Source organism: Trichomycterus rosablanca, chromosome 16 (assembly GCF_030014385.1).
Source record: "Trichomycterus rosablanca isolate fTriRos1 chromosome 16, fTriRos1.hap1, whole genome shotgun sequence".
NCBI classification, from domain to species: domain Eukaryota; kingdom Metazoa; phylum Chordata; class Actinopteri; order Siluriformes; family Trichomycteridae; genus Trichomycterus; species Trichomycterus rosablanca.
The window spans coordinates 2501833-2522826 of NC_086003.1; the positions used below are offsets into that span (position 1 = coordinate 2501833).

The following is a 20994-nucleotide window of genomic DNA, read 5'->3' on the forward strand; positions in this document are numbered from 1 at the left end:
TTTTTAACACCTCACTGTCACTGCTGGACTAAGAATAGTCCACCAACCAAAAATATCCAGCCAACAGCACCCCGTGGGCAGCGTCCTGTGACCACTGATGAAGGTCTAGAAGATGACCGACTCAAACAGCAGCAATAGATGAGCGATCGTCTCTGACTTTACATCTACAAGGTGGACCAACTAGGTAGGAGTGTCTAATAGAGTGGACAGTGAGTGGACACAGTATTTTAAAGTGTCTGATCCACTCATACCAGCACAGCACACACTAACACACCACCACCATGTCAGTGCCACTGCAGTGCTGAGAATCATCCACCACCTAAATAATACCTGCTCTGTGGTGGTCCTGTGGGGGTCCTGACCATTGAAGAACAGAGTAAAAGCAGGTTAAAAACGTATGTAGAGAAACAGTCAGTAACACAATTAAATAAACACACAGTTTATTATATGTGGTGTAAAACGCAGCCCAGGCTACTCTTTTAGTAATATTTGGTGGCAAACAATTAGTTTGAAGACCTGTAAATGAATTAAACACATACAAACAGAGCCAACAGTAAAGAAACGGTCACATTTTAATGATTTATTGCACCATATTTTATTCATTTATAAGGAGAACATCCTGTTCATTCACAGTGTAGACGTGATCACGTCTTGTGGCTTCCAGGCTTCAACTGTTATTGCTTACATTAGCTGAAAGAACTCTTCAGTCAGAGACGTGTTAAATAACCCTGATCGCAGTGCAATAAAGTCAAGCGTAAGTAGACCTTAAAGAGTTAGCATTCGTCCGATGATTCACAATTTACCGAGGCACTTCAGCAAGGACTCTGGGTCCTTAAAACAAAGGGAAAAAATTCTACCATTATCATATTCACTCGGGTATAGATTTTCTGCTCTGTATAGAAACACATCTGAATATTGTAGAGTTGGAGCTCAGTGTAAGTCACAGCAGCAGAATTTAATCCTTTAATGGGTTCTTTCCTCCCAGATTATTTACATAATTGTCCAATGCAAAAAAGTCCTTGTTGTTTGATGAACAGTTGCATAGCATCTATAAAAGGAAGAAATCGAATATAGTTGAGGAACATTAACATAAATGAATCCTGATTCATCATTATATCTCATTACCTAATAGCACATTTGGTCATTCATCCGTCCACACAGACACAGTCTGAATCTTAAAATCCAGATTGAAAACATATGTATTTACTATTCCTGGGGGTCGAGGATCTGGCCAGTCTGGTGCTCTCATGGTCTTTTGGTTCATCTGGCTGTGCTGGGTTATTGGGACCCTCTATAGGACCGGAATTGTCGACCCCTGAATTAGCCAAAGGCAAAGAGCTTGAGGGTTCATGGTCATAGAGAATTGTGGAGAACAGGATTGCTAGGTTGCTGTAATTCTGGCTCTCACATCCAATCACTCAGGTTTGTTGATGGTTTGGAAGAGAGAGCCCTAATGTATGTGGTACCTTCTAGTTCTTCCTTTTAGTTATGCTGTAATAATTAGGGGTGCAGGAGTCTCATGCTATCATCTACACAAGATATATCATGTTTTAATTGTTTTGATTAGATTATATTTTACACTCCGAGGTGGTTCTGACGTGCATTTTTATACCAACCTGAGGCTGAAGCAAATAGGTTTCATGCTGCCAGGCCAAACAATCCTGTTCTTGGTGGATTGCTGCGGATTGGAATCTGCAGTGACTGCATTCACAGCGTCCAGAAAGCCACCATTGAATATTATTCCACCAAAGACTGAACTTAAGGACTTTAAAGAGTTTTTTTTTCCCTTACATCAGGAGTTTTTAATTGCCTTTGTTGATCTTGGCTTGCTCAATAGGGTTTTTGGACCTGGATTCTGTAAAGCTGCTTTGAGAAATGTCCTCTGTAAAAGCGCTATATAAATAAATTTGACCAAACGTCAACTGATCATCCAACCAACTTGGATAAAACTAATCAGTATATATTATATTCTGTAGAATACATTAAGTTATTAATCCATACATCTATTGATTTGTCCATTGTCTATCTATCCATCATCCATCCAACTATTTGTAACACCATCCATCCAGCCATTTATCTACCGATTCATTTATCTACCCCTCATCCATCCATCCATCCATCCATCACTTAGCGTGTTACCTTGAGTCCAGGCTGAGCGTGTTCGCTCAGAAGTCAAGTGTGTCGTGTTGAAAGCGTAGACGGGGGCTGTTCTCGCTATAAAACTGACTGAACCAGCGCCGATGCTTCTGAATGGCCGAGTCCTCCTTTACTAGCATGGGATTAGAGATGTACTTCTTGTTGTTCCAGATCATCACGTCCCGCTCGAACTGACACAACAGACGCAACAAGATCTGTTAGTAAGAACAGCTCCAGTTTTACACTCACCAACATGATTCAGTTTAGATTTTGGAGCTGGACTTCGGAGTATGGTGGGAGTATACACTCAGATACGGGGTTTGAACATCAGATCAACGTAGGTGAGAGTTACCTGAATACACTCTGCTCGCAGGATGAACTTTGGCACCAGTGGAGGAATGTTGCTTTGGTAGAAGATGGAATGTGATACACACTGCACTAGCGGCTCGACTGGGGTCACGCAGTGCAAAATCACACCACGACCCAGAAAGCTGTGATTGAACAGCAGGAACACCACACCTGGACCCACCTGAGGGAAAACACACAGCTCATGTTATTTTTCATCAAAACACATTTTGACCAAGTAGCCAGTCCCTCACATGGAACGCTTTCTCATTTAAGTTCATCATTTCATTTTATTTTCACCACTGACTGTCCTGGGTTCGATTCCCTGGTGGAGCGGTCCAGGTATTTTCTGTATGGAGTGCATGCTCTCCCCGTGTCTGTGGGTTTCCTCCAGGTGCTCCAGTTTCCTCCAACAAACCAAAGACATGCAGTCAGGTTTATTGGGGATACTAAAAACTACCCAGGCAGCACGGTGGCTGAGTGGGTTGTACTGTCACCTCACAGCAAGAAGGTCCTGGGTTCAATCCCCAAGTGGGACGGTCCAGGTATTTTCTGTATGGAGTGCATGTTCTCCCCGTGTCTGTGGGTTTCCTCCAGGTGATCCGGCTTCCTCCCACAGTCCATAGACATGCGGTCAGTTCGACTGGGGATACTAAAAACCACCCGGGCAGCAAGGTGGCTCAGTGGGTAGCACTGTCGCCTCACAGCAAGAAGGTCCTGGGTTTGATCCCCAGGTGGGGGGTTCAGGTACTTTCTGTGTAAAGTTTGCATGTTCTCCCCATTGTTGTGTGGGTTTCCTGCGGGAGCTCCGGTTTCCTCCCACAATCCATAGACATGCAGTCAGTTTAATTGGAGGTGAATGTGTGGGTGTGTTTGCCCTGTGATGGACTGGCGACCTTTCCAGGGTGTTTCCTACCTTTCGCCCGGTGAACTGTACCCACTGTGACCCTGAATAGATTAAAGCGGTAATAAAACAGACAATGAACGAATGTATGTTACCAGAAAATACAGCCAAGCGCCACTGAGCGCCTCCGTTTATCCAGGGCGCATTTAAACAGCCTTCATATTTACTGGAACACTTCTGCACAACCTTGAGCATCCCCACATCTCTCACATATCACCGCGTATAATTACCGTCACCATGGTTACGCACCAGAGCTCTTCAAAGACACCACACATTCCATACACAAATAAACCGAACGCTGAAGGCACACGGTGTGAAGGGCAGGGTGGCAAAAACACTTTTCTCCGCACTGCAGAACATCTTTTGCACCAATGAAGAAGAACGGATCTTTATTTGGATGCTTATCAAAATGTGTTTTACATACAGTTTAATGTATATAATCATTAGTTATACACAGTTGTCTAATGTAATTCCAGTAAATCCAGAAGTGTTCCAGTAAATTTGAAGGCTGCTTAAATGTTCCCTGTATAAACAGAAGCGCTCACTGACAACTTGACTGTATTTGCTGGTAACATTCATTCATTGTCTGTTTTACCACCGCTTTCCTCACACACACACACAACACACACACATAAATATAGTGTTTTTCTATACAGTTGTGAGCGGCACTGTGGCTCTGGGTAGCACTGTCGCCTCACAGCAAGAAAGTCCTGGGTTCGATCCCCAGGTGGGGTGGTCCTTTCTGTGTAGAGTTTGCATGTTCTCCCCGTGTCTGTGTGGGTTTCCTCCCACATTCCAAAGACGTGCAAGTGAGGTGAACTGGACATACTACATTGTCCATGACTGTGTTTGATATTAATATTGAACTGATGAATCCAGATGTGTAACCAGTAACTACCTGCACTGTTATGAATGTAACCAAGTGTATAAAACATGACATTAAAATCCTAATAAATAAATCTATATAGTTGTCATATTGTTGTATAATAGCAATTGCATTACATAGTCATTTTTATTATTTTATTTTACTCAATTTTATTCACTCTTACTGTATTTACTCTGTGCTGGAGCTGCTGTAACACTCGACTTTCCCCATGGGCATAAATAAAGGAATCTTATCTTATTCTTGTCTGTAAAACATGGACTCTGTGTTTTTGTTTTGGTTACACGCTCCTTCAGTCTTCGCCCCTGTCCTCTGATTAGTCTTTGTGTTCATTAGTCTCAGCTGATCCGCATGTCTGTCCTAATTAATTGACTTTGCTCCCTTTCTTGGTTATTGTATGTTGTGTGGTTTGTGGTTTAGTGCTGGTCTGTATGCTCTTGTTCCTGTCCCAGCTACTGTTCTGGTGATATCCTGTTCAAATACATGGTTTAACACATTTGGGGTCGAGAAACTTTAGTGGAGCTCTGACCTCAACCCCATGAAGACCTTAAGGATTAATCAAAATGTCAGTTGTTAGCCAGGCCTGCTTGTCTAATAACAAGAGGATTTAAAGTTCACTAGTGCCCCCTACCGGACACTGATGTTATTACCTGCCTTGCCACCACGTTCACATCCAGAAGAGGCCAGTGGCGTCCAAACACAGTGAGAGCATGTTTCACCAGCATCTGAGAGCAATGCTTATTGGGTTCGGGCTCTGGGTTCCATTCCACCTTATAAAAATATACACAATGGGACATAGACATAAATTATTTACTTACATAGAAGTTACACCAATTTCTTAGGCACATTCCTTAATAATTTTATAAGCTACACCCACCATACAGATGAACTTTGTGGGGAGACAATTACTACTTGTGACCCATCTGTTGCACCATGATATGGATCTGCTTCTTTGCAATTTGACAATGACAGCATTTAGCAGATGCTGGCAGTAATGAGGACTGAACCAGCAACCTTCTAGATACTAGTCCAGTCCCCTAAAAGCTGAGCTATCACTGCCATTAAGAAAGCAATGCAACAAATAATGTAATGTCTTTACCTAAGAAAGTAAACCTGGAGGTTTTAACAAGATACCTTCAAACCTAAAGCCAAAATAATTAAAGACTGGTTTATTGGGAAAAATGATAGTGCTTGCATGTATCCTAATGAAATTCATTAAGGGTTTGGAAATTGTGAATCCATAGGAAGGAGCCTCGTGTTCTTGAAAAATTTAAGCTACTAAGTGCTAATACTATTTATTTGTGGTCCTTCTCCCAATATTAATTTAGATTTTTAAACACGTTATTGCTTAGACTCATTTATTTATGCACAAATAATGCACTAATGTGTGTGATCTTCAAAGGGATATATGGACTGGACATGTATTAAAGCATGTCACTGCCAGTTGTACTGTGTGTGTCTATGTATGTGACATAAACCATTTGTCAAACAACAAATTGAGTAAATACTAGTTTCTTTTTACACTATATTACATTTGAACCTGACAGAATCAGCCAATTTAAACTTTTCAGCCGGCTCACCTTCCAGTCATGGCGAATAAACTCCCAAGTCTTACTGTTGGTGTAGCGCAGATCCACTCCACTTACGATACCTGGTGTATGGAGATGGGCCAAGTGAGCAATATCTGCAGCATTCTCTGGTATCTCCTGTACAATTAGAGATTATATAGTATATAATATGGACCAGGATTAAGTACATTATTGTTCTCTTCTAATATTCCAAAAAAGTGAGCAAGAATTTTGATGAAGGCACCATAAGGACCAGCAGAAAAACAGGTTTAAATTTTCCTCCCAACCGATTCGTATTTTCAAACTGCAAACCTCCACTCCTGATTAAGAGGGATCACAACTAATAAACCCCCCTCCAACATGTGTGCAGTAGCTGGTTGCTTCTTTTCACCTGCATGAGGTGGGTTCATATGGAGATCAGTACTGCGCACAGAGAGTCAAGCACCGACCCCTATTATCCTCTCTCTCATTTTGAGGGCTCCATCAACCAGCCAGCAGAGGTCAGAAATGCATCAAGCCAATCTTTAACTGTGTAGGACTGAGATGTATAAACCTTTGATTATTTAGTGCAGTCACCTCTATGTGAGCATTAATGAAGTGCTCAGTTCGTCCGCGGTAAACCCACTCTCCGCTGCTGATCTCTTTCTGCTCAGGAACCGTCCAGCCTGGCTCCTCTCCATCGCAGTGGAACCAAACCAAGATCTGGCCATTAACCTCACAGCTCAGCCAGCGGCGCACCTTGGCAAACTCAGGGACTGCCAGGATACAAACACACACACACACACACACACACACACAAACACACATCGTGTACACTACACATGCAATACAGACAGATACAGTGAATCCAAGTATTCATCATCACCCCCTAGAAAGTGACCCAACCCACTACTGCCATTATCACAACCTATCACTCACTATCACTCTGTCTGTCTCTGTCTGTTTCTAAAATCATTGTTATGATCTCTTACCTTTCTCAGCGTAGGGGATTCTGACACACTTTCCATCTGTCCCACGGAACTGCCATCCATGAAAGGGACACTCTATGCAGTTCCCCACAACTCTGCCCCCTACAGCCAGATTGGCACCTAGATGGGGGCAGTAAGCATCCACCACATGGGCCTTTCCATCCTGACCCCGAAACACAGCCACCTGCTCACCTGAGAACACAGGTGAACACGAGAGCACCTTAAATAGTCAGAAGAGGGCAACATTGTACAATTATTAGGATACGAACTTTTGGCTATATGGTGTATGTTTGGTAACATATACTTGATTATAACTGATGAATTGGTTAGCAGTATAGTATGTATATTTATGTATGTATAGATATCATGCTTTAATATTATATATAATATTATATATAATTAAAAACTCCATTTCATCAAGTGACAAATAATGCATCATGGCTACTGAAGGGTAGTACTATTCAAATTTAGGTCAGCCTTGAATCTGGGACAGGATTGATGAGAATGAAGTAGAGGGAGGTGCAAAAGAGTGGGAAAGACAATATGAAGAAAAACAATCATTTGTACATTTTTCATCAGTAACTGCTGAGTGGTCGAGGCACATGGTGTGGTGGATGATCACAAAATAGCATAGTGTGGCTGTCCATTGGGCATAGGGCTATCTATGAGACTCAGCTGGTGAAAAGAAAAGAAGCAGCCATCTGGCATTTTGATCAGCACTACAGTGCTAATGCTGAATGTTTTCTTTCTTACATCCGTGACCTTATCAATAAAAAATGTTGTAAACTCATTACATTTATCAGCCAAGAGTAATTCTGATAAGCTAGATGGGGCAAAGTTTGGTAGTCTGTCTATGATGGACAAGAGTATTTTTGTTTTTGTTTTATTGATTGATAATTAAATGAGTGAAATAAACTTTCCTGCCTGACCTCATCAAGATTGTGCTTTATACAAAGGAGGGTGAATCGTCAGCCCTGTGTTTCTCTATTGTCTCTCTGCTTTTCTTCAGTGTTGTTAAAGGTTTTTGATGGAGATGGATTGTGTTTCTCCGGGGTGTTTTTGTCTTACCAGGAATAACCTTGGTTTTTAGCAGTGCTACAGTATCAATGCAGTTGATAAGCCTCGACTTAAACATCTCTGCAGAAGTTTAAGCTGATGTTAAAGGTAAAAGTTGAGTAGAGAATGGATTCAAAGACATGGATCCAGCAAAACAAACACATAAGTTATCGTATCTGTGGGCATGTCCATGTGAATATTAAAATCTTCAGTGATTAAAACACTGTCAAAATATCAAAATAAAGTATATCTAGGGTTGCCACCCTTGAGTCCTTGAGCAAGGTTCTTAACCCTCAACTGCTCGCATCATATTTATATACTGGATAATAACCTAAAAAACATCCAAATCCTAAAAGCCGTTCATTAGAAAATGTTTTTCTCAAAACCAAACTGGTTCTTTGGCAATCTATAGATTTGAACCCACAATCTATCAGATATTACTCTTTCATTACCATCCAAAGACTGTCCAGCTACCTGACACATTTCTGAAATAGATAGCATTTCTTTATTGGTTTAATTAGAAAAGAATCTTGTTCCAGTTCAGGCTTTCCCCAAATGATTCAGTGGAGACATACAGTGTATCACAAAAGTGAGTACACCCCTCACATTTCTGCAAATATTTCATTATATCTTTTCATGGGACAACACTATAGACATGAAACTTGAATATAACTTAGAGTAGTCAGTGTACAGCTTGTATAGCAGTGTAGATTTACTGTCTTCTGAAAATAACTCAACACACAGCCATTAATGTCTAAATAGCTGGCAACATAAGTGAGTACACCCCACAGTGAACATGTCCAAATTGTGCCCAAATGTGTCGTTGTCCCTCCCTGGTGTCATGTGTCAAGGTCCCAGGTGTAAATGGGGAGCAGGGCTGTTAAATTTGGTGTTTTGGGTACAATTCTCTCATACTGACCACTGGATATTCAACATGGCACCTCATGGCAAAGAACTCTCTGAGGATGTGAGAAATAGAATTGTTGCTCTCCACAAAGATGGTGAGGCTATAAGAAGATTGCTAACACCCTGAAACTGAGCTACAGCATGGTGGCCAAGGTCATACAGCGGTTTTCCAGGACAGGTTTCACTCGGAACAGGCTTCGCCAGGGTCGACCAAAGAAGTGGAGTCCACGTGTTCGGCGTCATATCCAGAGGTTGGCTTTAAAAAATAGACACATGAGTGCTGCCAGCATTGCTGCAGAGGTTGAAGACGTGGGAGATCAGCCTGTCAGTGCTCAGACCATACGCAACATACTGCATCAACTCGGTCTGCATGGTCGTCATCCCAGAAGGAAGCTGACACACAAGAAAGCCCGCAAACAGTTTGCTGAAGACAAGCAGTCCAAGAACATGGATTACTGGAATGCCCTGTGGTCTGATGAGACCAAGATAAACTTGTTTGGCTCAGATGGTGTCCAGCATGTGTGGCGGCGCCCTGGTGAGAAGTACAAGTCAAGACAACTGTATCTTGCCTACAGTCAAGCATGGTGGTGGTAGCATCATGGTCTTGGGCTGCATGAGTGTTGCTGGCACTGGGGAGCTGCAGTTCATTGAGGGAAACATGAATTCCAACATGTACTGTGACATTCTGAAACAGAGCATGATCCCCTCCCTTCGAAAACTGGGCCTCATGGCAGTTTTCCAACAGGATAACGACCCCAAACACAACCTCCAAGATGACAACTGCCTTGCTGAGGAAGCTGAAGGTAAAGGTGATGGACTAAACCCAATTGAGCACCTGTGGCGCATCCTCAAGTGGAAGGTGGAGGAGTTCAAGGTGTCTAACATCCACCAGCTCCGTGATGTCATCATGGAGGAGTGGAAGAGGATTCCAGTAGCAACCTGTGCAGCTCTGGTGAATTCCATGCCCAGGAGGGTTAAGGCAGTGCTGGATAATAATGGTGGTCACACAAAATATTGACACTTTGGGCACAATTTGGACATGTTCACTGTGGGGTGTACTCACTTATGTTGCCAGCCATTTAGACATTAATGGCTGTGTGTTGAGTTATTTTCAGAAGACAGTAAATCTACACTGCTATACAAGTTGTACACTGACTACTCTAAGTTATATCCAAGTTTTATTTCTATAGTGTTGTCCCATGAAAAGATATAATAAAATATTTGCAGAAATGTGAGGGGTGTACTCACTTTTGTGATACACTGTAAGCAGCATCAACAAGACGTTTCCAAAAAGCCAGAATAAACCAGAGTCCCCGAACGACAAAATGACAAAGGGTATTTGTTTCAAGTTACATTTCAAATCCAATTGTGTTGTAACACAACAGGGTCTCTACCAAGCAACCGAGCCGGAAAACACACCAGAAAACAGGACACAGATCAGACACTGAATTGTCTTACTGACCAGATTCACATTCAAAAAGTTTAATTCTCTGTTTCCAGCAGTGAGGTTACAGTCAGTCAGTCGTAGAGCAATATCAGAAATATGAGCCGTTCTCAAGGCGCCCAGGTGGCGCAGAGGGATATTCTGCTAGCACACCAGCCCCGAGATTCTGAACTCCTCGGTTCGAAACTTGCCGTTGCCACCGGTCGACTGGGCGCCATCTAGCGGGCATAATTGGCAGTGCCCTGCAGCAGACACGTTTCTGCTAGAGTGGGATGACCGGACTATGTGGGTGGGGTCTTCAAACGCAGTGTAAGGACCCTGATTGGCAGATAGAGAGGCGCCTGTGCAGAATGCATGGATGAAAAAGGGTTCCGCTAAGGGCTGTGCACGGGTCAGAGCAGGTGTGAGCAGCAATATACCCACCTCGACTGCAATCAGGGATCCACCAGCAGTGGAAGACAAATTGACTACACTAAATTGGGAGAAAAGGGGAGAAAAGGTATAAATAAATAAAAATAGAGAAATATGAGCAGTTCTCGTGGCATGTCAGAATTTCCAGTCTTAAGGGACCATCATGCTGCTTACTTGTGTTTTTTAATCCAATACAATTGATTAAACTGATAAATCAATGTAATTTAGAAAGACAACAAAAGTATTGGCTAATAATCATGACCCATTACTTATGTCCTAGCAGTATCTATAAGCATGATATATAAAACATCAAAAGATTTGTGTTACCAGTCCAACCATGTAGGTGATATAAACTTCGTACATGTAATTTTCATATTCTGAATGTATAACGTGTGCGGAACAGTGCCTCAGCATACGGTGGTTCAGAACTCTATGTGTCTGGGTTTGATTTCCTCCACCATTCACTGCCTGTAAGGTGTTTGGCACTATGTGTCCCCTCTAATACAATACCAAAACCAAGGCTTCAGGTTCCATAGACACCAGTACTGAGTTGTTATCGATATTCTCACTGTAGCTGAGTCAGTTCTGTGTAAGCAAGTTGTACAAGTTCATCAAAGGTCAGATTATGCTGTGCTTTAGGATTCTATACGTCCTGAATTTGATTCTGGATGTATTATTACCAGTAACAATATCATATCAGGACACCTCTACTATTTCTGTAATACTATATAAAATTGCCTAAATAACCCTACAATATAACCCTATAATAACACTTATATCTGAATGGATGTTTAAAGTGGTATAGTGTTGCAGCAGTTAATGTATGCCACAAAGCTTTTGGAACCCTGTTTTTTGTTCACAACCTGCATTTCCAGGTAGGCACTGTGACCCCGATCAGGATGAAATGGTACCTGACAATGAAAGACTGAAAGAATGAATGGATGACTAAAGCTGAGTCTTTTCCAAACAGAACAACGTGAGACATCCTTGGTAGAGACCATGTATAGTACATGTATGACAGAATAATGAATAAACCCGCATTAGCATTCACTCCGCTACTAGAGCAGCATGAATCTGTCATTGATGTGACCTCAAAACGTGCAGATACAAAACCGTGAGAGAAGAGCTATTTTTATACCAGATCCGCACACACTGCTGAGAGGAGAGACAGAACATTTTCTGTCATTAAACTGGGAGAGTCAGACTATAAAATACATATTTAAATGAATATACTACAAGTTAAGAAATAAATATGTATATTTTTCAGCCGTCCGGGCATCTTGACACACATCGGTGGCTACATCTAGGGCAGAGGGAGATGCCGAAACCCTGTGATGGACTGGTGCCCTGTCCATGGTATTCCTGCCAAGTGTTTTTCCATGGGAAAGAAAAATCACAACCCCCCATAAAACAATCATATCTAAGTATCTACTGATTATATTCACATTTATAGCTCACTAAAGTTTACCGTGAAGTGAAAGTAAACCCCAGCAATAATTCCCAGCATTGCCCCTGATTTATTTTCATTCAGCCTGAAATTCACGTGCTGACTGGACGGTTAGTCTGATATCAGACCAAAGTCAAACCCCAGAAAGCAAAACTGGATCATGTCAGCTTATTTCCATTAATAATTAATTTAATGCTGTTCCAAGCTGATTTAGGTGATCTGGTGAACCTAGCATATTTTATTTACTGTATTAGAACTGGACTTTCTGGTTGTGTGCATTATAGCTGTATATTCCTGCAAATATGCTGCATTATGCTTAACTTATAAGTTATAAGTTATTTTATCCACCCTTACCCGGAACACTTGGCACACTCACTCACACTTTATGGGGCATTTATGGTAGGTAATCCACTTCTGCATGGTTATAACAATTTCATTTAAGCATTTAAATGCTCACTTTTTTATCCAAAATGAATTATGCAGGATATAATTCAAGCAACTGAGCGTCAGGGGCCTTGATGAAGGGCCCACCAGTGATTTCATGGAGGTGGCAAGCTTTTAAAAGTTTAAGCTTCTCAGTAATAGCTCAGCGTCTTCACCTTTGATTCACCAGTACCTACCCACTCTGACATTAGGAGAATATGCAAAATTCACAGATTTAAATTTTTGTCATTTAGAAGACACATTTTTCCAAAGCGACTTATAGTACAGTTATAGTATACAGTCTGAGCAATTGAGGGTTAAGGGCTCTTTGCTCAAGGGTCCAACAGCAGCAACCTGGCAGTGGTGGGGCTTGAACCAGCAACCCTCTAATCACTAGTCCAGTACCTTAACCACTAGGCTACAGCTTGCCATATACAGATAGTGAGCGGAGACAAGAATCCATAAGGTCCATACGCTGGCAGGCACAAGGTAATTACACAACTTAGAACCAGGTGCCCAAGACAAGACCCACGTTACTGTGCGGCACTTACTCCATCAGCTGCGTCACTTCGATATACCGCAATATACCCAGATCGGATCGGTGCATCCCTAGAGATTTCATAAACGAGGTCGCATGTAACCCATTTTGTTTGAGAAAGTACCTACCCAGCACTGTCACGCTTTTGACATCCCCCCTGTCCAGCATGTGAGAGTCCAGGACGCGGTACCAGCCGTTCGGGTAAACCGGGGGTAATTCTCCAGTTTTGCGTCTCCTCCGAGCCTCGTTCGCAGCCCGGGCTTTAGAGCAGCCGTCCTCGGTTAAATAACCCACATCATCCGGACTCCTGAGCAGCTCCAGCGGGGCGAACAGTAGCCGGTAGATCCAGCCCGCGGCCAGCAGCAGAGCTCCCGCCAGGATGCAGGTCACTGCGCGTCCCGGAGCTCCCGCCAGGCCGGTTTTCCTCCACAGCTCGGGATAACCGTACCCGATACCGAACAGCACATCTGATGGATCCCGGACGTGCAGCAGGACCGCGGCGGCGAACGCGATCACAGCCGCGACGAGAACCTTAACCAGCTGCGAGCTGACAGGACCCGCCATGCTTCTCCAGTACCGCAGTTCCACCTGTCCTTCAGCCCTTCAGTTACGATCATTAACCCTACACATTTCCCGAGCTCTTTTAATGGAACTGGGTGAGCCGAGCGTGGCATAGAACATTTCCAGGGGCGGTTCTGGGGGTGTCCCAGGGGTGGGGAAATGGGTTGGGGAATTAGTGACGCTGTGTGGAAAGGCTGGGTCACCTCTGTCCCAAAATAAAGTTGTGTTTATCTTTGGGCAACTTTTTACTGATCTTGGTCAGTTCCTGATCAGGGTGGGTCCGGAGCCTATACTAAAACATTCTGTTCAAGAGAGCATCATAGCAGGGTACCAAACACTACCCACCCACCCACTCACCTACAAAAAGAAGCACTTTACCAGCTGAGTACCACCATGCTACATTTCACCATATCTTATTTTCATCCTCCATTTTATCCTGGTCAGTCTTTCACTAAGAAAAAACTGGGAGCAAGGCAGGGTGACCCTGGTCAGGGTGACAATTCATCCCTAGGCTTCGGTTTCTCAGGGACTGGGTTTGGTACTCAGGAATGAAATTCTATAGCACCTACAGCATTTAAGGCTAGATGTATAAATGTACGAGATAGTTCCGATCTGTATAAATGTGTGTTTTGTGGACCATGGGAGTGTCGACAGATGTGCTAAGGTGGGCATTGCCCACCTAGAGTTAAGAACTGCCCACCCAGATCTTTGTTATCTGTATTTTCATAGTTTTCTGTCATTTTGTCACTGGTCATCAACCGTTTTGACTGTGTGTGTGTGTTCAGTCAAATTGGCACTAACTAAGCACATCCACACATTCAGAACTGCCAACATGTAGGCGGACATGTTTATTTTATTGTTGCCCATTTGAATAATTCAAATGCCCACCAAAACGACATCTTAGTAACGCCTCTGTTTGTGGACGTGTTTACTGATGGTATGGAGATGGTTGTGATTTGGTACCTGACACCCAGTTTTGTGCTTATAATTACATGATATTTAAAACTTGCTTTGTTCCAAGTGGACGTGCCTGGATCCACTTCACTGTCAGCGTATTAGCAACAAAACAGAAACAAATAACAGTGGCTATTTTATGTTAATCAGAAACCCTGATCAGTTAACGGATCAGTTAATTCTGTTGTTAGGCAGAGATGAATTAGTGAACACTGATATCAAATACAGACATTTTTCAGGGCAGAGCGTGGAAAAAACACTGCATCCTTTCTTTGCCTCTGTTACTTCAGATTTTTAAAATAGTTTTAGATGATAAAAGAAACATGATAGTGATGGTAACTGGGTGTTTTGCAGTGTCAGGACCTGGAGCACTGGGATATTTAAATTCCATTCAAAACTCATTTTTTATACTAGGTCTATTTATGTACTATATATAGTATATAGGTCTATCTATATACTACTTATTTATGTTAGGTAACTGAACTTCATGGCATGGCCTCCTAATTCCTTATTAGTGATTTTGATTAGCCATTTGATTGTCTTGATTTGCCAAGGCCGGAAGGAAAACTCAGACTGTAATTTTATGGTGAGATGTAATCCACACGGTGGCTCGGTGGGTAGCACTGTCGCCTCACAGCAAGAAGGTCCTGGATTCGATCCCCAGGTGGGGCGGTCCGGGTCCTTTCTGTGTGGAGTTTGCATGTTCTCCCCGTGTCTGCGTGGGTTTCCTCCGGGAGCTCCGGTTTCCTCCGACAGTCCAAAAACATGCAGTCAGGTTCATTGGAGACACTGAATTGCCCTATAGGTGAATATATGTGTGTGTGTGTGTGTGTGTGTGTGTGTGTGTGTGTGTGTGTATGTGTGTGTGTATGTATTTGTGTCTGCCCTGCAATGGACTGGCGCCCCGTCCAGGGTATTACTGTGTGCCTTGCGCCCATTGAGAGGCTGGGATAGGCTCCAGCAGCCACTATACAGGTTAGCCTGTCCACTGTCAGGCAAGGAAAAAAAAAAAAGTTTATGCTCCTGGTTGTATTTTGTCCTTGTGTTCAGCATCAGAGTCAAACTAGTCTTAAATATGGGCACAGAAAAATAGCATCTATAGACAATATTATTTATTAATAAACTCAAATTAATATAAGTCTTTCTGGACCTACACGTGTCAACCATTCAATCAGATGAAAAAAAAAAACAGTAATATTAATATATTAAATATTTGTCCATTAGAAGTGAAAGTGAATGACTTCAGTTGTACTACATGATTGGTTTGTTGTTAAGGTTGTTAAGGTTAATTACATAACTAGCCTATATATACTGTATATATTTAATGTTAATAAATCAAGGAATATCAAACATTTTGGCCGAATATTTTATTAGATTCACGTATTAGTTTGACTTTTTTGACTTTTTAAACAAGAGCCAGAGGTGTGGAGTTTTTTAGTTGACACTGGGAAAGCTAACGAAGGTGCTGGTCCAGAAGTGGACATAGCGAACTCTCATTCTCTGCTTGATAGAATTCTTGCCCATGTCATGGTTGATGTCCACAAACTGGTGCCCTTCACCAGTGAACTGAGGCCAGGCTACAGGCACATCAGACTCGCCTTTGTTGGGGTCACTGTAAGAAACAAAAGGCATAATGAGAAGGAATCAGTAACTCTAAGAAAACATGTTGTTTTTTGGCTACTGGACAGCAGTGTATTACCCAGTCCTGGCGAAGTTGGTCCAGTAGGCAATCATATATTTGGAGACCTTGCGGTGTCTGGGAAAGTAGGCCAGAGGAGTAGTGAAGGGCTTTCCAAACACGTACTGCAGGTCATCGGCATGGTCAGCCCCCATCCAGCTGGGGTAGACAGGCATACGGCTGGGTTCTGAGAACAGGTACGAGTAGGTATGGGCCGTCCTGATAAAATAATAAAGCGATCAAATGAATACAAACAGCAATATTGTGATTAAGGTTCAATCTCAACCAGATCATTCCAAAAGTATATAGACTTGTAATGCAACCGTGAAGACGTTACTCAACTTTCCTGAAAGTGAATCATGATTTATTTATAAATAAATATATTTATGTATAAGATTCACCCACTTGGCATTTTTGGCATGCAGGTACAGGGCTGTTTGGGTTGGCACCAGGAAGGTGTAGTCTGTCTCAATGTCCACAATGGTTTTCTTGATGGTGGCCTTGTCGGGCTTGCTTCCCCAGTTAGCGGTGTACTGCTCGAAAGCAGCTTCAGCAGCTGCTACACCTTTCTCACTGGTCAGAGCCGTCAGGACGCTTTTCACATCCTCACTGTGAAAAAAAAAATATGTAGCAGAACCTTTTTAAGGTTTATCTGAGGAACATCAGTCATAAATCAATGATTTACCTCTTTATGAAAGCCCATGTAGGCTTTAATTTACCAAACAATTGGTGCACCAGCCTAAAAATGGCAAGATCCAGATGTTTTTGCCAATTCATATCTTATCCATGTCTTGAATAAAAGAAGACTGATCTTCTGTGATCTTGATCAGGTTCAATTTCCAGATTTGTACTCATTTATATTCATTCTGAGAGCCGAAATCACATGTAAAATATTAGAAAATATTATTAAAAATTGAAAATTTTACACAGGTTTTAAGGAGGACCTATGGAATTAATGGTGTTCCATCACTCCAGAGAGTTCAGGAGATTTGTAGATCTGTTCTAACAGCTTGTGCTGGTCCAACACCTTACTAAGACATTTAATGATTTATTTATTTGTCATCTGTCGGTATATACTGTATATATTATTTGTATTTGATAATATTGCTATCCTGTATAGAAAATACTGTAAAATAAAAACACCTACACTGGTGTGGTTTGGAGCGGCTGGTTGATGGAGGCAATATCAAATCCAGCAAAAATGTGACCATCCATGTCATTGACTCCAGCCAGATAGTCAATATCAGCAGCATTACTGAACAGCATGCTGGGGTCATCGGGGAGGAAATCGCCATCGATCACAGGGGAAAGCGCCAGGTTCTTCACTATGGGGTCTAGAAGAATGTTTACGCTTAAAAATACTGCAGGTGTATGTTTTCCTTGGTGTATTTATGTCATCCTGATGAAACTGATGTGCTTACTTTCTGCACTTCCAGCCAGGTTAACAGGGCCAGCAAGAGTTAGCTCGATGGGGTCGGTCATCTTCAGGCAGTCGACCATGCGATCATCAGTGGGGCAGCCCAACCTTTTAGCAACCTGCCAGCAGATAATGTAGATTATTACAAATGTTCCATAGAGAATCCTAGGAGATGAAAAGGATTCATGCAGGAAGGTGGTACCAGTACCCCCGGTCACAATCTGTGAGGTGGGTTGAATGATTTAGAAATTTTGGGTAAGAGAACAGACCCAACACAACCAGGTAAAACTACTATTAAATAGAAAAATGACAGTAATCTTCCCTACAAATGTAGATGATAAGAACTATAAAACTTCCTGGACAACTATTCCAAGGCAGGAGCATTACTTTAGTAGTGCCAACCATAGTGTAATAGCAAGGTTACCCCTTCGGCATACGCCCTAGGATTTCTGTTAACAGCCCAGGAGCACAAGGCGACACCGCTTTGGGAGATGGCTCGGCGGATCAAGCCTTTATTGTGGGGTGAGAGCATCTGCACAGACACAAACATGAACACACACAAATCTAAATCAATAAAGAAAAAATGTTTCCTTGCATAGAAATAACGGATAAAGAGAGAAGAATCTTATCCAACAATACAAGCCGTACCTGGAAGCTTACGCTGGCAGCTCCAGCAGACTCGCCAAAGATGGTGACGTTGTTGGGATCTCCTCCAAAAGCCTTGATGTTCCTGTTCACCCAAGAAATAGCAGCATGCTGATCCCACAGACCATAGTTTCCTAAAAACAGTGTGGTTAATTATTAGGATCAAGAGTTATAAATACCATAATATAGAAAATACAAAAGCTGGCGACATTTAACAATATTTCTACTGTGCGTCTTCCACTGATATTGATGTCTTAACATTATTAACAGTTAAATAATACATTTCAATCATATTACTGATGATATTACACTAAAATATTCAAATATGTACATAAAAAAAAATAAAAGTATAGCTCTGTGAGCTCTCACCTGGTAAATCGGATTCTCCTGTGCTGAGGAATCCTAGGGTCCCAACACGGTAGTTGACGGTCACCACAATGACTTTCCCTCGGTCCGCAATCTCAGTTCCATCATACAGGTAATTATCCAGGAAGTTTGCACCCTGAGAACCACCGACCAGAAAGGCACCGCCGAAGAAGTAGACCATGACCGGGAGGCCAGTTGAGACTATGAAGAAACACAGAACGCATTAATGCTTGCAGTACGGTCGCATACATGTGGTCTGGGTATACAGACGTCAATATTTTGAAGAACCTATGACTAGAAATATTCGGTAAGCTGGACTCTTACTTGAACGGCCCTGAGGGACCCAGATGTTGAGGTACAAACAGTCTTCGCTACCACGGCTTCCAATCTGGACCAGGTTGAGTTGCAGGCACCTTGATTGGAACTTTTTGGCCTTTAGAACCCCTATAGAAATAAAACCTCAATATGTATTGTGTTCAATGCTGCTTAAAAATACAGCCACACTCAATACCATTAAAAAGATCTGTAGAAATACTGTATCTATGCATTAAGACCAAGGCCAAAAACCACATGGCCTTTAAACCTCGGGAGAGTGCTACAGCAGAACCGGCTTGATTCTATTTTTTCTTTCACAAATTACTGTATTTATATTCAGTTTTACTGTGCCTTTAGAGACCTCTGCCAATTTTACAGCACCCATCCTGGCCGAGCATGGCCATAAACCTCCTCTGATACGTTTGAAGCCGCATACGGAGGGCTCCAGATTTTTGTTGACATCTCAACCAGGCATTAGGAGTTGCAACAGCATCGAGACTTTACCACATCTGCCTTCCCTGCCTTGTGCATGATGCTTTATTTAGATATTTTTTGTTAAACAGTTATACTTACCACTCCAGCCAGGGTGAGGAGTTGGCTTCTTGAATCGGCCCGGTGGGGCAGCAAACGGGATGCCCTTAAAGACATCCATGTAGCGGAAGAGTCCCACTCCATTATTCGATCCTTCAACCATCCCTCCCTCCGTGTATACCACTCCTAACTACATGGAACGTAATAAAATGCTGTTATTCAGAAATTGTTTTAAAAGTTTACCATGATGTGTAGTTATATATAATCCAGACAGCTCACTTGTGCCAGAGGACTTGAAGGTCTTGGCGTCTGGTACAAGCCAACAGAAGAGCTACTGAGGCTCAAACTGCAGATCATTTTAATGAATGTGTCACAACACAGTGCATCAAACCCTTCTGTTTATGTGGCTGCATAGTCACAGGATAATAAAAGTACCCAAGCTAACTCCTGTCCACCACTGGAAGCACCTACAGTAGGCATTCATGCATTGGAACTAGAAATCTGAGCAATAGAAGAGGGTTGACTGGTCCGACGAATCCTTTTCTTCAGGATTATCTGGACAGCCTTCAAATGTCTTGTGGAATCCATGTTTCAGTTGATTGGAGCTGTTTTGACATCATACTAGGCTCATCAGTGTATTATAAAATGTACAGCTCTTTTCTATATTACGACTAGTCAAGTTTTTCCTAAATATTATTTTAGTTTTTTAATAGTATGACTAAAGTCTTATACATAAATACATAATACATACACACCAACTCTAAAAACATTCATCATTGTAAACTGACTCACCGAAGATGCATTTGCAGCATTTAGGAAAAGCCCCAAAACAGCTAAAATCTCCAATAAAGCCATCATTACCCACCAGACACAGCTGTAAAAGTCAAAATTCTTTCTTTGGCTTTTATATATACCCGCTCATATCTGTGATTTCGGCGATATGGCACAACACTTCCATTTCAAGGACTAAACATGTGTGTTCTTATCTTAATTCTCACAGGTAGAAAGCACTGAAGCAGAGACATGTCTGGTTATGTAAAAGCACCGGGACGGCTAAATGACAACACAAATGACATGACAACACGATGTTCCATTAACAGCTCAGTAACGTTTTAACATTTCCTGATTAGTTCTCTTTCAATGCCGCACTTGTTTACTGTATAATAAATATAGTAACAGAATAAACGGTGGATTTGTCCCCTATACAAATCAGGTGTTTGTATTTATTTGATCAGGAACTTACATTTTTTTAATCTTTAAGCTTGATAGGTCAGTTGGAGCGGTAATGTAAAGGTATTTTGAGGTCAAGGAATATAGACATTTTTTTAATTGAATATAGTTATATATAATAGGAGGCCGAACTGTGTGGGTGTATTGTGCAACCTTATAAATAAATGTTGATAACTCCCTGCCAGCCTTCATCTGTCTCACACACACTGTTGATTTGTGAAATTTGAAGTTTGTAAACCCCAAATTACCTGGATTTCTGTATTTATTA

The 20994-nt window shown here is 42.0% G+C and overlaps 2 protein-coding genes across 2 annotated transcripts; both read right to left on the reverse strand.

Annotated features, from left to right (window-relative positions):
* Window positions 1–570: 570 nt before the first annotated feature.
* On the reverse strand, window positions 571–13622 carry zgc:92275 (cholesterol 7-desaturase nvd). The gene is made up of 8 exons (XM_063011546.1): window positions 13158–13622; window positions 6808–6996; window positions 6413–6591; window positions 5849–5974; window positions 4919–5038; window positions 2489–2665; window positions 2140–2327; window positions 571–1048 (listed from the first exon to the last, which is right to left on the reverse strand). Exons 1-7 carry the CDS (start codon window positions 13591–13593, stop codon window positions 2166–2168), a joined length of 1389 nt encoding a protein of 462 aa, XP_062867616.1. The 5' UTR covers window positions 13594–13622; the 3' UTR covers window positions 571–1048; window positions 2140–2165.
* A 2285-nt stretch (window positions 13623–15907) lies between these two features.
* Window positions 15908–20361, reverse strand: LOC134330220 (bile salt-activated lipase-like). The gene is made up of 11 exons (XM_063011252.1): window positions 20289–20361; window positions 19539–19686; window positions 18975–19094; window positions 18654–18851; window positions 18288–18418; window positions 18064–18171; window positions 17644–17758; window positions 17370–17556; window positions 16628–16831; window positions 16244–16441; window positions 15908–16156 (listed from the first exon to the last, which is right to left on the reverse strand). Exons 1-11 carry the CDS (start codon window positions 20352–20354, stop codon window positions 15979–15981), a joined length of 1653 nt encoding a protein of 550 aa, XP_062867322.1. The 5' UTR covers window positions 20355–20361; the 3' UTR covers window positions 15908–15978.
* Between the last annotated feature and the right edge of the window lie 633 nt (window positions 20362–20994).

What these genes read in the sequence shown, in the direction of transcription:
- zgc:92275 (XM_063011546.1), bottom strand. Translation starts at nt 13,593, where the DNA reads ATGGCGGGTCCTGTCAGCTCGCAGCTGGTTAAGGTTCTCGTCGCGGCT. An exon ending in TGAACGTGGTGGCAAGGCAG is followed by an intron (nt 2,666 to 4,918) that starts GTAATAACATCA and finishes GTTTTCCCTCAG; the next exon opens with GTGGGTCCAGGTGTGGTGTT. An exon ending in TGCGAGCAGAGTGTATTCAG is followed by an intron (nt 2,328 to 2,488) that starts GTAACTCTCACC and finishes CTGTTGTGTCAG; the next exon opens with TTCGAGCGGGACGTGATGAT.
- LOC134330220 (XM_063011252.1), bottom strand. Translation starts at nt 20,354, where the DNA reads ATGATGGCTTTATTGGAGATTTTAGCTGTTTTGGGGCTTTTCCTAAAT. An exon ending in AGGAGAATCCGATTTACCAG is followed by an intron (nt 18,419 to 18,653) that starts GTGAGAGCTCAC and finishes CACTGTTTTTAG; the next exon opens with GAAACTATGGTCTGTGGGAT. An exon ending in CCGCTCCAAACCACACCAGT is followed by an intron (nt 16,832 to 17,369) that starts GTAGGTGTTTTT and finishes TTTTTTTCACAG; the next exon opens with TGAGGATGTGAAAAGCGTCC.